General features: G+C 43.6%; 1 protein-coding gene across 1 annotated transcript in view; it reads left to right on the forward strand.

The window, feature by feature from the left end:
* Positions 1-17,926, forward strand: part of ADGRA1 (adhesion G protein-coupled receptor A1) — a 570,817-nt gene that overhangs the window by 30,414 nt on the left and 522,477 nt on the right. The window contains exon 2 of the mRNA XM_083149304.1: positions 4-75. Coding sequence (XP_083005430.1) covers positions 4-75 — 72 coding nt within the window. The remainder of the gene's footprint in view (positions 1-3; positions 76-17,926) is intronic.

Raw genomic sequence — 17,926 nt, forward strand, 5'->3', positions numbered from 1 at the left:
CAGGATTTTCAGCAATAACAAGATATCTCTTGTAAAGAACAGATCTTTTCATGGATTAAACTCCCTAGAGAAACTGTGAGTAGGAATTTAATTCTGGATGTCTGCAGTAAAATAAGACTTCAAAAATTGTTAAAAATGAAATGGGTACGCGGGTGCCTAAGATCACAACCTCAATGCATTTCACTTGTCAATGTTCTAAGCCGGCTGACTACAGATAACAAAAAAAAAAGATTGGGAAGCGTAAAGTTCATGGAAAAAAAATGTTCCTATAAATAAACAAGCACAATCTGAAAAAACGAAAGCCAATGTTCTCAAACGGACAGCTCCACATTGCAAAATATATAAAAGATTCACGCAACCTGTCAATGTCTTTTCTATGTATTTGTTTGAAAAGTCCTTACTGAGCTTCTTGTTGAAACGTTACTCTGGAGCAATTGACAAGACTTCTAAACAAGATTACCTGGCACCCATCAATGTGGTCCACAGAAGTAGAGAGACCATAATTTTTTGAAGTTATGTATGAAATCCTTCATAACAGAATAAAGGGGACATTCAATCCCGGGTCACGACTGTCGGTCTGGCCCGACAGCCGTGACCCGGTCCCGTTCTCGGTCGGCTCGACGAGAACTTTGCAGGCGGGATTCAATGTCCCGCCTGCCGAATGCCAAAAAGGGGGCATGGTTGTGAGATACGGCCGTGGATCGTCTAGCTGCAGCCGGTAGCTGGACAATCCATGGCCGTTCTCGGCAAAATGGGCCCGCCTGCTTCTAAAGTCGGGCCCATTCTGCTGAGATCCCTGTTCAATGCTGTCGGGAAAGACAGCATTGAATAGGGCCCGCCGCTATTTCCTCCATCAGGAATAGCGGTGGAAGATTGAATACCCTCCTAAATCTTAAGGTAAATTGTAGAACCGGCCAACAAAACGATTATTGTTGAGTATTTGAACCTGAACAATAATCGTTCACATCCGTAAACCAGCTGGTATAATGGTTTAAAAGATAGTTGGGTTTGGTTAAACCTGCCCAGTCCACCTGAGGGTTGTTCAGTAGACTACAGACATACATCTTGCAATGTATGGAGGCGCAATTATCGTACTGTCGCGTCTCCACTCATTCACGTGTCCTAGGGGGTTATTCAGAGCTGAACACTGTTGTGCGAATTCGCACAGCGATTAATTATAGAATGACTGGGCATGTGTATGGATCACAGTGTGTGTGTGCGGCACCAATTGGCGACAACATTCTGCGATTTGACAGAAAGGCGACATTTGGGGGTGATAATCGGCCATTTTGTGGGAGTGTTAGGAAAAAGGCAGGTGTGCCCATGTTTTTTTTTTAGGGAGGGTATGTGATGTCAGCTCTGGCCTTGATCAGCCTGTTTCTGTAGCACAGTCTGAGGGGGTCCTGGATTATGCACAGACTGGGAAAACCATTGGATGATAAGTGAGTTTATATACAAGTGTGCCTGATACAACAATATCCATGCACCAGTTAAATACTGTAGACGCATTACACGATTTCTCTGTGCTGGCCACCTCCATCATTGCATATCAGGCCTATCAGGGATGCATCCATGTCTTATTATGTCACACTTATGTGATAATGGGCCAGATGTACAGTACTAAGCTTAAAAAGTAATAAAATGGAGAGTGAAAAAACATCAGCCAATTAGTTCTTAACTGACATGCTACAGGCTGTGTTTTAAAAATGTCACATAGGAGCTGATTGGTTGGTGGTTTATCACTCTCCTTTTGATCACTTTTCAAGGCTTTGTACATCTCGCCCAATGTGCTAACTGTCCTCTGCTTTAACTTGCCCTTTCCCATTTACGCCATACGGCATTGCTAATCTTCAGTACACAGAAGTGTAATTAAAGGCTCATTATGGTGTGAATGCACAGTATGGATGGGGCCCAGTATGTATGTGAATGTGGTTTGCCTGAGTGAGCTTGAAGCACAGAGTGCACCAGGGGGTGTGGTATAGCACACAGACAGTCGGGATTCTGACAGTCATTAGCCGACGTCAAAATCCCGACTGCCCGGACATAGACAGTGGGGGGAGCGCAATGAAGCCCCTTGCGGGCACAGTGGCTCGCTGTGCTCGCCACCTATTCTATTCTCCCTCTATGGGGTCGTAGACAGTGTTCCCTCTAAGCTGTGCGCACATGCACACAACTCGAACAGTGTGCGCACAGACATTACAAGAGAGCGCACATAGCAGCAGTGGTCCCTTTTTGCAGTTGTGGACTCAATTAATGTGTGTTTCACCCATTAACTACATTGTGTGCTGTGTTTTGAATGATTAAATGTTTAATATCATTTTGAAGTAAAGTTAACACAAATGCTGAACGTCATTTTCCAGTTATATATAAGTGACGCACAAAAATTAAAATTTCCTTCCAGAGTTACACAGCCAAAATCTTTTGCTGCACACAGACTTCGTAAAATTAGAGGGAACATTGGTCGTAGACCCCCACAAGGAACAGTGGTCGTCGGGATCCCGAGTGTCGGGGTTTTAACAGTCGGGATTCCAAAGTCAGTGTAATGACTGTCAGAATTCCGACTGTCTGTCATCCGGCATCGGGGCCCAAGCTATTGGCATCTTGGCTCAAATTTGCACCATCTGTAATGTTTAGTATCATCTGCAATATATCTCCAAAGAGCCCTGTGCCGGCCTTGCCCCCTAAGCAGATGATGTTGTGCAGAGGGGGATGGGACGGATGGGAGTCGCTGCATAGGTTGCAGGGTCCTACCCAACCCTCTCGCCAGAAGGAAGGGACGTGGGGAAGCACTGATGCCGTTCCCAAAGCCCTACATACAGCAATTCACTTCACTTAGCCCCGCCTCCTCCACCTGGCGCCAGTATTTCCTTGACTTTATGCTTTATCCTGCCTTCTTCACTAGGAAGTGCGTGTGATCGGGGAGATTTGCCTGCTCTTTTGTGGGTGCAGGGGCCACATGAAATGTCGCAACTTCCGGGAGAGTGGGCAAATATGTTATACATTGTATCATTTTCCTTCCAGGTGTAAGACAATTAAGGAAAGTAAAAATAAGGCAAGAAACCCCTATACCACCAGTACTCTGGCTATCAGTTCTTAAATCAAGTACCAAATGAAGAAATCAAGTCCTGGCTAAAGCCCCATACACACTAAACGAGTCTGTCATTGCTGATATTGGCGGCAGCGGGGACCCAGTGGGGTGTGGTATCGCCAAGTGAATGTACACCCTAGGCGATATTGTGCACATTATTGTTCAGAAAGCCCTTTTGTTCACAATATCGCCTAGTTTGTATGGGGCTTAAGCGAGAATATCCAGTATAACCCATTGTCGGACTGCAATACAATCCTCATAGCCGCTGTTGCTTATGTTCCGTTGAACAGCGAACTTCAGCTCATGTGTGCCTTATAGTAAATGGAGCGTACCTTATAAAAATCTCAGAACTGTAATAGGCCCCCATTACATGTCAAACACCTTTTTGGAAACATGAGCACATTAAGCTCAGCCCTGAGCACTGGGTAATTTTATTTGACTGGGAAACCATGAACCCATTACAGAAAAGCAATAAAATCGTTTAAAGGCTTGTGCATGAATATACACAGGCTCTCTTTACACTCTCATTACCGGAGCGGCACTTGCAGTCCATCCAGCACATCAGACTAAGCAGGAAACAGATACTTTGCGTGCGCATTTATAGCAGAATCCACACAACTGCCCTTCAGATTGGCGCGGCTGAGCCGCGGCCGTCCATTTAATGAAATGGTTTTTATTAGGCATTGTGCGACTGAAACTGTAGCATATCGTTGAGATTGTGCTGTATAATTAGATTGTGTAATTGCAGCCACATAATGCTCTGCATAATTGAAACCAGGACCAAAAAACTAACAGCTGGAGAGGAGGAGGTAGTGAGAAGAGACACATTAGCGGAGAGGAGACAATTCCTTTCGAATGTGCGATAATGGGAGTGTTCTGTTTTAGTACACACGGCCTTATTAGTGATAACATCCAGAGGTGTGTTTGCAGGATATTTACAGGTTATTTGGTGTAGATATCATAGGCCCTGATTCAGGTTAGCTCGTGAAGAGTTGAATCTTCAGCGGGGTCCGATGTTGTAGATCCGCTCATGCATACCAGCAAAAATGTGCACTTGCAGACGCCTTTGGCGAATATTACACTCGCCGAGGCGTTCGTACACATCGGTGCGGACAGGCGGTGGTAATAAAATGCCGGGAGTGCCCAGAAAAACGCTGGGTGTTCACATGTGAACGCAGGTGTTCCAAAGCCTGCTCTAGGTGGGCGTCTGACATAGCAGGACATGCGCCGCCCGCTCCCGTCTGCGTCCAGGCGTTTGCAAATAACAGTCGGTCTGTGCTGACATTTAATTGCAAACGGGCGACGCAATCGTTCGGTGATCGATGACAATCGAATGATTGTTCACCCGTCCACTCGCATGCAAATGGATGCGCGAGTATAGACATCCATCCACACGCAAATGCGGCCGTACGTTTGGTGAAGGGGGGCGGGAGCACGGTGGGTGGCGTTTAACCACTCGCTAAGCGAGCCAACGTGAATCAGGCTCATAGTAACATGAATGTGGTTTGCTGTATGTGTATGGTGGGGGACATTACTAGAGATGAAAAAACATTTCTAGACTGCTCCAGGTAATGTTCACCTGATTCCTCGTTTGACATTTTCCATATTTCAAAATATATGTAACTAAGATCTAATGACCCTCTATTATGTTGGTTTTTCAAACCTTATTACTAATGCCCTTTGGTGTGCTGGGGGTTAAATCCCCCTCCCTTGCAGCACCTGGGGGGCATTACTAACTTGATTGAGCAGCTCTCACCACTGTTTTTATTTTCCATATTTCCCCTGCTGAATGTAGAACGAATTGTTTCCTGTTTTTACCAAACTACACTGTACACCAGATTACCTGCCTTCCTCCCAGCTGAGTCTTATGTCTGTCAGTGCATTATGGTCCGAGCTTACCTACCTTATGGTGTTTCTCTCCGGGAGAAGTAGGTGGGAGACCCATATGCAAATAAAATGCTGCTATTGGGCCAAATTTAGATAGAAGCAGGGCTAAAATGACATGATTACCATATAATTGTGTCCCCCTCCACAAGACTGACAGTAAGATTACCATTCTGCTCCACTTAACTCAGAAGTGGGCAGAATGAAGTAGGGGTGGTCACTCTTTCAGGGGTGAAATTGGGAATCCACCCCAGGATCCTGGAGAGTAGGTAAGTATGATCATGATCAAAGGCTGGGGTAAACATGTTCTGGCATTCTCCCACTTCCACTATGTTCTGGGTACAGTTGTCTCGCACAGGCAGAGGAAATGTGCGGAGTTTGTATGTTCTCCCCGTACTTGTGTGGGTTTCCTTTGGGTACTCCGGTTTCCTCCCACATTCCAAAAATATACTGGTAGGCTAACTGGCTCCCAACAAATTAACCCTAGAATGTCTGTGTGCGTGTATATGTGGTAGGGAATATAGATTGTAAGCTCCACTGGGGCAGGGACTGATGTGAATGTTCAAATATACTCTGTAAAGCGCTGCGGAATATGTGTGCGCTATATAAGAAACTGGTAATAAATAATAAATAAATGTAAAAATATGTACAAGGCGCAGTGTCTACCTAAGTGTCCAAGTCAATGCCATATGGCCAACATGCAGTAGATCAAAAGGATCAAAAGGTTGAGATGGACTGAAGGTTGGCAGGTAATAGTTTGATTGTGTCTAAGGTTGACCAGCAGGGGCGTAACTAGAATTTTGTGGGCCCCATAGCAAAATCTTTAAAAGGGCCCCCTCCCACATTGTCACTACCATTCCCCTTAAACTGGGTACACATTGGGTGATTTATCAATAACGATATGGACGATATCGATACCGTTGCTGATATCATGTGAAAATCATCCAGTGTGTACTGTCAATATCATTAACCAAATCAAAACCCAGTCCAAATTGCCCAAGGAGATAGATCTATACTGAATACAGGTTTGAATCTTCACGTAATTCGGAATCTGAATTTCGGGTTTTGGATTGCAAAAAGTTACATGATTTGAGCTGTTTTTATCTAGATTTTGTTTTTAGAAACGATTATGACATTTTTATTATTGATTTCAGACAGAACCAAAATACAAATTTGAAGAAAACCTTTGAAGGAAGGAGAGAATATATTAAGTGAGGGTCTTTTTGACAAAACAAAAACATGATAATGAATTAGAAAACAAAAGTAAAACATAGGGGTCCACATACATCTCTAGATTCAATAAACAATGTGACTAATTCAGATTGAATTGCTAATCTACAAAATTGCAGTTGACTGCAAGTAGATAGCCGCCACCTAGATAGAAAGAAACCCCCCCTTGTGTAAATTTGCAAATAATTGGTGAATGGATAAAAAAAAGCAAATTCACCAGACTGCACCTACATGACATGACATGACATGACATGACTGCGCCCGAATTTCCTACCTGAGACCTACTCACATACCTACTTTATCAAACTTTCATTTAGCTTTTGGAAGTTTTAAGACTGGGTTATTAGACTTGTACTAGGCTTTCAAAATCTCCCCGTGGACATAGTATAATGTACTGTAAGCAGCACACTGTAAACAAGGGGAAATGATTAATCTACAGTACAACAGTGTTTGCCAAGCTCAGTCCTCAAGGAGCACTAACAGTTCATGTTTTCCAGGTCATCTGTGGATTTTCAAATATGACAGTTGGTGATACATAGTGCACCTGCCGCGTGACCTGGAAAACATGAACTGTTAGTGCTCCAGGAGGGCCAAGTTTGAGAACCAATAATCTACAATATATTACAAGTTTTTAACCCTTTGAGTGACAACATCTCTGTTAACCCTAGTACACACGATTTTAGCCATTATCGCTGGGGATATGGTCGCTGAGCGACCATATCCCCACGTGTAAGGGGCGACGGTCATCGGGAGCGTGCTCCCGCGACCAGCCCTGGGGTGGTCGCTGGTGGCTTCCCCCAGCAATCACCTGTTTCCCCTGGCAGTGTCTCCATTTCATCAGCAACCATCTCTGGTCACTGATGAAAAAGGGACACTAAGCAATATATTGCTGAGCAATATATTGCTGTGTGTGTACCAAGCTTAAGAGATACACAAATATTCACTAATAATGCCAGCATCGTTCACATTTGTTATATAAATTCAAATAAAAAAATGTATAAAAAAAAAGATTATATTTCCTATATAAGGTAATCATGACAGGTCTCAATCTCCGTCGGCAGGGCGACGGGAACCCTGTCCATCTCCGCTTCAGAGAGACGGACAGGGTTAGGGGGACCTCGGGTGACCCGGGGGAAGCGATCGAAGCGCCGTCGGAAGGGGACGCACGTGCCTCTCGTGCGCGCGTGTCCCCTTCTCACTATAGATATGGCGCTGGCGGGGGATGGCGGCTAGTGTTGCCATCGACATCCCCTGCAAAGATGGGACCTGCCCCATCTGTATATATATACATATATATGCATATATACATACTGTATATATGCATTCACAAACTACTCAGAGAGATCTACAGTTAATTATGCAATTGTAGGTAATTCATGTAACAACTCTGAATTTGAATGCACTACACAATAATGTGAACGAGTTTTTAGAGACCTTAGATACAGTAACGTTGCTTGTGTAACAAAGGGGTTATTACAAAACATATCTGAGTATACCAGTGACAGGGAATGTGCACAACTGTGAACCATGATAGACAGACAGGCTTGATAGTTGCCAGAAGGCGCTAGTCTTTGAATCTGTCGCTTCTGTAGACGGCTCTTGTTTACAGTACTGTAGCGGTTGGAATCACAACATCAGTGGTTCTTATGGTAATGCCTGTCTTCAATTATTTGAAAGCCTAAATATTTATCTATAATAAAACCTGCCTTCTGTCATCAGTCAGCAGTGTGCAATGTTTTCTGAGTAACTTGGAATCCTGAATGTTCTAATAGGCATTGTGGTTGTCAGCAAGTAAAACAGTGAGGGAACAGCATAGAGTATTTAACTGTAAACAGACTGTAAACGAGATGCGAAGTGGATACCGCACTGTACGTTTCTGTTGGCTTCCAAATAAACATCTCTGCTCCTGTTGATAATGATCATTTCTACAATGCTGCTTTATCTTTTCCGACTACATAGATAAAAGAGTCACAACCGTAGTAATATTAAATCAGTTTGCAGAATATATGAGCAAACGAGTTTTATTTCTGAAAGTGGAATATTTTCAGCCAATTAGAAGATCCCTGCGTCCCAGCATGACAGATGTCCCAGTGGGGACTCTACCTAATTAGTGTCAACTGTGACTGGATCATAGACGCTCTGCAGCAGACATCTAGGTGTGTATTAACATAAATGCAATTTACTATATTGAGGGAATTTCACATTGCATTAGTACACGGCATGGAGAACAGAGACAGGTAAAGATGCATGGGGTTTTAAGCAAGATACTAACCCCCCCCCCTGTGATCTATCTATAGCATTCCAAAATTCCTTTGCCATATTATTCCCTGGCACATTTTTAGTTTATTACTCTATTTATACTACTTACCCAATACATGAGACCCCAAGATTATATCTGCTTTTGGTAATCAGCATAATGGTACAAATCTACTATATACTTGTAGTCCCCTACCCCCTCAACATAAGCATAAACATTTAACTCCGCCCATCCTACTCTCAACCAATCGGCAGACACTCACAGAGTAGAAATTAATTACTGGCTGCCCTTTGCTCCCACAAATGACTAATCAGTTCCCCGTATAGAACCTACCCCAGTATTATTCTATGCTTGGGTTTATCAGATGCAAAACAACTGGTGGGCAACAGGTGGCCCATTTGTTGCCTGCTTATATGACTAGAAATTGCTTCTGCAGGGCTGGATTGGGTGCAGAGATTCCTGATATGGACAGTATTGCACAGTCACTATGTCTTTGTTTAATGTTGCTGAGCTAAGATACTGTATGCAGAAGCTTCAGGAAGCGGCTGTAGTAGAAAGATGCACCACTGTACGCTTTGCTAATCCACTTCTGCGAATTGACTACATTGCATGTACCAATTATCGCATGCAGAGTCAGAGCTTGACATAAAGCTTTGTCCCTGCGATGGGTCTCCGCAGCACCATAGGGTTATATTACTGCACATGTGCCGCTACCGCCACCACTGGCACCCACCTTCCCAGTGGGAGGACCCTTCCCCGGAACCCTCCCCACCGCTGATATACTCACAACAAACCCCCGGAGATCAGTTTCTGCAGCGCTACCGGTCTCCCTTCTCTTGTGACTCACAGTGCTGTAAAGTGAGCTGCCACTTTGCAGCATCCCTTTACTGCACTGAGGGTCACAGCACAGCAGGAGGCCCAGGAGGCCAACAGCCCTCACCAATCCCTGGGGAGGTGAGTATGGCTTTTTTAAATATTTTTTTTAGCCCCATCCCCACACAGCTTTCTCTGCATAAGAGCAGAGAAGGTGTGCAGCAGCACCGATTCGCATCTGATCCCTGTGATTCGCCAGCTGAAGACAATTCGCAAGGCCAAATGCAATTTTTTTTTTTTGTAAATTTGGCCAGCTCACATTTCCCATTATAAGTATGTGAAATCTGATCAGCTTGCTTAAAAAAAATGCAAATTTAAGGGTTTGGAGCTGTTTTTCATGAAAACTGCAAAGGGTTTTGTATAGGGTGAAAAAGGCAAAGAGGTTGGCATCAATGTTCCCTCTAATTTTACGAAGGCTGTGTGCGGCAAAAGATTTTGGCTGTGCAACTTTGGAAGTAAATTAAAAATTTTGTGTGTCACTTATATATAACTGGAAAATGACGTTCAGCATTTGTGTTAACTTTACTTCAAAATGATATTAAACATTTAAACATTCAAAACACAGCACACAATGTAGTTAATGCAGGGGTTCCCAAACTTTTTTTTAAATCACAGCACCCTAAAGCATCAGAATTTTTCTCATGGCACCCCTAGCCCAAAAGTTTCTTATTCTGTAAATTGTTTTGTATGTCATACATAGGTTTATTTATGGGTGAGGGACAGGATTAGCTTCTGTTTGTCCACATATTTTATTATTGGCAGCCCATCAGCAATGCTTTTGCCTTGTACATTAACCACAAATAATTTCAATTGGCACTGGACCACCAATCCAAGGCACCCCTGCAAGTGTCCTGAGGCACCCCAGGGAGCCACGGCGCACAGTTTGGGAACCACTGAGTTAATGGGTAAAACACACATTAATTGAGTCCAGAACTGCAAAAAGGGACCACTGCTGCTTTGTGCGCTCTGTTGTAATGTCTGTGCGCACGCTCGTCGAGTTGTGTGCGCGCGCACGTGCGCACAGCTTAGAGGGAACACTGGTTGGCATATGCAAGGGCCTGGCATAGAACAGAAAGAAAAGAAAATATACTTACCTTCCAGCGGCGGCTGCAGACTTTGGGCTCCAGTGCCGACCATGGCCCTTATTCAGATCTGATCGCAGTACAAATTTGTTCTGAAAATGGGCAAAACCATGTGCAATGCAGGTGGGGCAGATGTAACATGTGCAAAGAGAATTAGATTTGGGTGAGTTATTTTCTTTCTGTGCAGGATAAATACTGGCTGCATTATTTTTACACTGCAATTTAGATTTCAGTTTTAACACACCTCACCCACGTGTAACTCTCTCTGCACATGTTACATCTGCCCCATCTGCAGTGCACATGGTTTTGCCCATTTTAAGAACAAATTTGTACTGCGTTCAGATTTTAATAAGGCCCCATGTATCGCCAACACTGAGAGCATCGGATGATATATATGTACACTCCCTCCAGCCATGGCTATTAGATGAGGCATCCATGCATATTAGATGAGGCACCCATGACTATTAGCTGAGGCATCCATATCTATTAGTTGAGGCTTCTGTAGCTATTAGAGGAGGCACCCATGGCTATATTTAATATCAGTCTAAGCAATCTGGATAGGGACAAGAAGTGATTGTCAAAGATACAGGAAGTTTGTACTTAATTATTTTTCACATTTATCCCATTAAAATACATTTCAGTCTGAATTTCATACTGTGAATTTCTTTTGACCCATTAAAAAGAAAATGCTAAACAATGCGATAGAGATTTATGGCATCAAATTAATATTTTTACATTTTTTGTATGAAGATCTATGTGTGTGTGTGTGTATTTATGGAGACTTTTACAAAACTTAAAGGCATAAAAAAGGAAGGGAGACCACTTGGAGTGACAATCATTTAAACAAACACAAGGAGAGATTTTACATTCTCCCTGCAAGTCTTTGGTCTCGTTCTGCATAAAACCATTAATTCTGGTCAGACATGCCCTGCATTACAATGCACCTCTGATGGATAACACAATGGTTCTCCATGGCACGCAAATGGCAAATAAATAATATAAAAAAAATGAGCAAATGAATAAAAGTCACAATATACATTTGGCCAAATTATTATTTGAGAACAACTTTCCATACAAGACAAAAAGGGTTTGTGAAACTGCGCACTAGGTGCGAATGTGCGGGGTTAGCTGCTGTAAATATGCAGGTGATCAGCCTGCAAAGGTTAACAATAAATACAGAAATTTCGGCGCTCTACCCCTAAATGAAGAATGAAGCGAGATCTGGGTTTAATCTCAAAAGTGATATTTATTGTGCAAAAACACAAGAAAAATAGTGAAAAAAGTAGGTGCTTGGCAGTAGGTGCCAATATGGTGTATCACTTGAGTTTGGATTCTTTACTGTCAGGGCTGGACTGTCCCTGTCTCCTGCTGAGAAAAGAACCCCAAGGTTCTCCAGCTATGTCACTAATGATGTTATGCTGGTGGGGACAGTAGCTGGTCTACCTAATGGGGTTTAGGTCAGTAGGTCAGGGCGGTCAGAGCGTTCTGGACAGTAGGGGGGGGGGGGGTTTGGGGAACTGAACAAATCAATACCGTTCCTGGAGAAGGCGGCTGAGATTGGTGGCAGTTTATCAGAGTCAAGTGTCACGGGAGAAAACTGCAATACGTTGGCGGGTGGTGAGCGTCTGTGCAGGTGGCACCGGAGGACGGCGTCCCTTACCTCGGGTGGTGCACCCGCACTGCCTGCGTCTCGATCCTCGTTGGCGGCTTGCTTCTGCTGGTGGGCGTTGTTGGTTCCGGGCTGCTCCTGCAGCTCCGGTTCCACGGTGCTTCAACGCCGGCTGGTATGACTTCCGGGTCGGGCGATCTCGCGAGATCTCGTCCGCCGGGAGCGTACCTGGCCAGACGGAGCTCCGTGTGCTCTACTCCGGACGGTGGAGGAGACTTGGAAGTGAGAGAGTGTCGGAATGGTCAGAAATGTGCTGTGCCTCCAACGCGTTTCGGCCCGGGGGCCTTCTTCTAGGGAGTTAATGCATGTAGTTGATTGCTTGCAGTAGTTAAGGAGGAAGGGTGGGACAAAGTCTGGTATGGGTCCTCCTGATTGGTTGATTTCTGGCACGCTGATTGGGTCAGGTGTCAGTAGATTTCTGGCACACTGATTGAGTCACGTGTCTGTCAGTCTCTGTCATGTAGTCTGACGGTGCATTTTGTTAAATGACATGCTGGGAGTGAAAGGGTAGAGCTTGTGGTTCTGATAAATATTGGGGCATTAAAGTGGTCCCTTTATGTACAAGGGTGCTGGGTTTAGGATGCTGTAAACGAGTATTGGATTGCGTGGTAGAGTAGGAGTGCTAAAGTGAAGGAAAAAGCACTTTAGTAAACATTGATGGAAAAAATGGGGGATATCTATTTTTTACCCACTATGGATTTGATCTCGTTGTCTATATTGAGGCCCCGAGGGGAAAAGGTCTTCATAGTATAAATCCATCTTAGTTCTATTTTATTGATGCGGTGGATGTAGTCTCCCCCCCTCCAGTTTTGCGGGACTTCTTGTATTCCTATGAAATTTAGGCCTGCTGGGTTACTGTCATGGTGTTCTTGAAAGTGCTTAGATAAGTTATGGTCATCTGCCCCAGTTTTGATTTTGCGGATGTGTTCCCCTATGCGTATTCTGAGTTGTCTGATGGTGCGACCGATATATTGTTTATGACATGGGCATTCTAGTAGATAAATAATTCCTTTGCTGTTGCAAGTGATTTGGGTCTTTAGTTTATAGCTGGTTTGTGTGCTTGTGGATGTGAACTCGGTGATGGGTTTGGTACTTCTTTTTTTCCCGTTAATGCAGCCTACGCATGTGCCGCAGTAGTAGTGGCCTCCTATTTCGTTATGTTTGTCAATTGTGGTTTGGATTGTACGTTGTGGGGGGATATGATTGTTTGTTAATTTGCTTCTGATGTCTGGTGCTTTTCTGAATGTAATTCTGGGGTGTGTTGGAAGAAGGTCTGCTATTTGGTCGTCTTCTTTGAGTAGTGGCCAGTGTTTGCGTAATATATGCTGGAGTGCTTTGGAGTGTTGTGAATATTCTGTTATGAATCTAATTTCCTGGGGTTTATCTTGTTTTTCTTTGTATTTTAACAGGTCTTCCCTATTGTATTGGTGTACTTCATGATATGCTGATTCTACTGAGTCTAGGTTGTATTTTTTGTCTGTAAATTGTGTAGTGAGTTGTGCGCTTTGTGTCTGGAAGTCTTTGATATTTGAGCAGTTGCGTCTCAGTCTGATAAATTGTCCTTTGGGTATTGCTCTTAGCCAATTCGGGTGATGCCAGCTGGTGGAGTGTATAAAACTATTAACATCTACTGATTTTCTGTAAGTTTTAGTATGCAGTTGTTGGTTTTCTATAAATATGTTAAGATCAAGAAATTCTACCTCGGTTTTACTGTATTTATGGGTGAATCTTAAGTTGTTGTTATTTTTGTCCATGTTCGTTAGAAATTGCTGTAAAGTGTGTTCTGGACCGCGCCATATGAAGAAAACGTCATCTATATACCGCGACCAGAGCACGAGATTCGCCCCAATGTGTTCGCCCTGCCAAATGTGACAATCCTCCCACCAGCTCATGAACAAATTGGCGTAACTTGGGGCGAATCTCGTGCCCATCGCGGTCCCTGTGTGTTGGATGTAAAATTGATCCTCAAACCAGAGGTAGTTGTGTCTTAGGATGAATAGTATACTGTCTGTAATGAATTTGCGTTGTTCTGGTGTCATGTTGGGGTCCTTCCTGAGGTGGTAGTCCTAGACTCAGTAGAATCAGCATATCATGAAGTACACCAATACAATAGGGAAGACCTGTTAAAATACAAAGAAAAACAAGATAAACCCCAGGAAATTAGATTCATAACAGAATATTCACAACACTCCAAAGCACTCCAGCATATATTACGCAAACACTGGCCACTACTCAAAGAAGACAACCAAATAGCAGACCTTCTTCCAACACACCCCAGAATTACATTCAGAAAAGCACCAGACATCAGAAGCAAATTAACAAACAATCATATCCCCCCACAACGTACAATCCAAACCACAATTGACAAACATAACGAAATAGGAGGCCACTACTACTGCGGCACATGCGTAGGCTGCATTAACGGGAAAAAAAGAAGTACCAAACCCATCACCGAGTTCACATCCACAAGCACACAAACCAGCTAAAAATAAAGACCCAAATCACTTGCAACAGCAAAGGAATTATTTATCTACTAGAATGCCCATGTCATAAACAATATATCGGTCGCACCATCAGACAACTCAGAATACGCATAGGGGAACACATCCGCAAAATCAAAACTGGGGCAGATGACCATAACTTATCTAAGCACTTTCAAGAACACCATGACAGTAACCCAGCAGGCCTAAATTTCATAGGAATACAAGAAGTCCCGCAAAACTGGAGGGGGGGAGACTACATCCACCGCATCAATAAAATAGAACTAAGATGGATTTATACTATGAAGACCTTTTCCCCTCGGGGCCTCAATATAGACAACGAGATCAAATCCATAGTGGGTAAAAAATAGATATTCCCCATTTTTTCCATCAATGTTTACTAAAGTGCTTTTTCCTTCACTTTAGCACTCCTACTCTACCACGCAATCCAATACTCGTTTACAGCATCCTAAACCCAGCACCCTTGTACATAAAGGGACCACTTTAATGCCCCAATATTTATCAGAACCACAAGCTCTACCCTTTCACTCCCAGCATGTCATTTAACAAAATGCACCGTCAGACTACATGACAGAGACTGACAGACACGTGACTCAATCAGTGTGCCAGAAATCTACTGACACCTGACCCAATCAGCGTGCCAGAAATCAACCAATCAGGAGGACCCATACCAGACTTTGTCCCACCCTTCCTCCTTAACTACTGCAAGCAATCAACTACATGCATTAACTCCCTAGAAGAAGGCCCCCGGGCCGAAACGCGTTGGAGGCACAGCACATTTCTGACCATTCCGACACTCTCTCACTTCCAAGTCTCCTCCACCGTCCGGAGTAGAGCACACGGAGCTCCGTCTGGCCAGGTACGCTCCCGGCGGACGAGATCTCGCGAGATCGCCCGACCCGGAAGTCATACCAGCCGGCGTTGAAGCACCGTGGAACCGGAGCTGCAGGAGCAGCCCGGAACCAACAACGCCCACCAGCAGAAGCAAGCCGCCAACGAGGATCGAGACGCAGGCAGTGCGGGTGCACCACCCGAGGTAAGGGACGCCGTCCTCCGGTGCCACCTGCACAGACGCTCACCACCCGCCAACGTATTGCAGTTTTCTCCCGTGACACTTGACTCTGATAAACTGCCACCAATCTCAGCCGCCTTCTCCAGGAACGGTATTGATTTGTTCAGTTCCCCAAAACCCCCCCCCCCCCCTACTGTCCAGAACGCTCTGACCGCCCTGACCTACTGACCTAAACCCCATTAGGTAGACCAGCTACTGTCCCCACCAGCATAACATCATTAGTGACATAGCTGGAGAACCTTGGGGTTCTTTTCTCAGCAGGAGACAGGGACAGTCCAGCCCTGACAGTAAAGAATCCAAACTCAAGTGATACACCATATTGGCACCTACTGCCAAGCACCTACTTTTTTCACTATTTTTCTTGTGTTTTTGCACAATAAATATAACTTTTGAGATTAAACCCAGATCTCGCTTCATTCTTCATTTAGGGGTAGAGCGCCGAAATTTCTGTATTTAACTTTCCATACAAGCTCGTAACAAACGTCTCCAATATTTTTAAGGGATTTAGACAACTTACATTGATGGGATCACTATTGCAATTTGTTTTATAGGTGAATACAGAGATACATTTAAAAAGAGAGCGCAAATCCAATTGTAATCAAAATATATAAAAATGTATTAACCAAATGATATTATAATTAATTAAAAATACATATAAAAACATATACAATTCAGTATGGAATGAATCACAACCACAATCTTGTTACAGTATCTTAATAGTAAGTCATGGAGTGCAATTAGGTGGAAATGTTCTGCTAATAATGAGAAGAAAGTTCCTTATTCCACTCTTTCCTCTCCCTTTAAATATTTAAGATCATATGCATATACAGGTTGAGTATCCCTGATCCGAAAGGCTTGGGACCATGAGCATTTTGGATAAGGAATTTTTCCGGATTCTGGAATATTTTTTTTTCCATACTTACCTGGACCCCTGGTTGTGCCCCGATAGTCCTCCGATGTCCACCGTGTCCCCTGGCGTCCATGGCGGTCTTTAGGATCCTCTTCAGCGGCATCTCCAGCCCCAGGGGTGCATTGTGCTAGGCGCGCAATGCACCCCTGGAACCGGAGATGCTGCTGAAGAGGATTCTGAAGGCTGCTGAGGCAAGTATGAAAAAAAGGGCGGGGCAACCCCCCCCCCCCCCCGAAAAAAAACGCAGAAATATTCTGAAAAACCACGGTTTTAAGAATATCTCGGTTTTTGGAATACACGTATTGGAGAGCCCTTGGAGGATACAGTAGTTACCATCAGTGATCCTGCTAATCCACCTAATCGGAGGATGGGCATGGCAGTCCATAACTAACAATTAAGATAACAAGTGGATTGTGGTTGTGATGCGATTTATCCCATACTTACTTGTATATGTTTTTATATGCATTTTGAATACATTATAATATAATTTGGTTAATACAGGTTTTATATATTTTAATTATAATTGGATTTGCGCTCTCTTTTTAAATTTATTTAGTTTCAGTAAGTAATTCTTCCAAGTTACTACTGGGAGCTGCACCACCGATTAATTGGCGATCTAGCATGTATATTTAAGAGTGTACAAACACTTACACCAATATATAGATAGAAGGGTAATGTATATATATATATATATATATATATATATATATATATATATAATCTCAGCAGGCTGGCACTCCACCTTTCAAAGGAGATAATACTTGCCTGGGTGCCTTCCAGTGTACAAGACCAAAGTGTATATGAGGCAATAGGGCGGCACTCACCAGGACTTGAAGATTGAAAAAAAAACAGTCAGACCACTTTGGGGTTCTCTGTTCGACGTTTCAGTCGCTTAGACTTTTATCAAGAACTTTGGGCATACACGTGTATGCCCAAAGTTCTTGATAAAAGTCTAAGCGACTGAAACGGAGAACCCCAAAGTGGTCTGACTGGTTTTTTTTCAATCTTCAAGTCCTGGTGAGTGCCGCCCTATTGCCTCATGTATATATATACATATATATACATATATATATATATATATATATATATATATATATGCAAAGAAGAGAAGAAATGAAGCGCACAAATCAGCAATAAATTTATAAATATTTACTTCTGTATATGCTGACATACATTGGGTTAAAATCTGAAAGCTTGCCGTATAAGCAGGGCCAAACAGCCGGACCAGGCGCCGATGTAACAACCGCAGGCAGTGATCAATTGCAGGCGGAGCGATTCAAAGTCAGGCAGTCAGCTGGGAGCCTTCAGGATACAACACGGACCAGACCAGGACGTCACCACGTCGGGAACAGGTAGCCAC

This window comes from Crinia signifera, chromosome 6 (assembly GCF_055691185.1).
Source record: "Crinia signifera chromosome 6, ASM5569118v1, whole genome shotgun sequence".
Classification (NCBI taxonomy): Eukaryota; Metazoa; Chordata; class Amphibia; order Anura; family Myobatrachidae; genus Crinia; species Crinia signifera.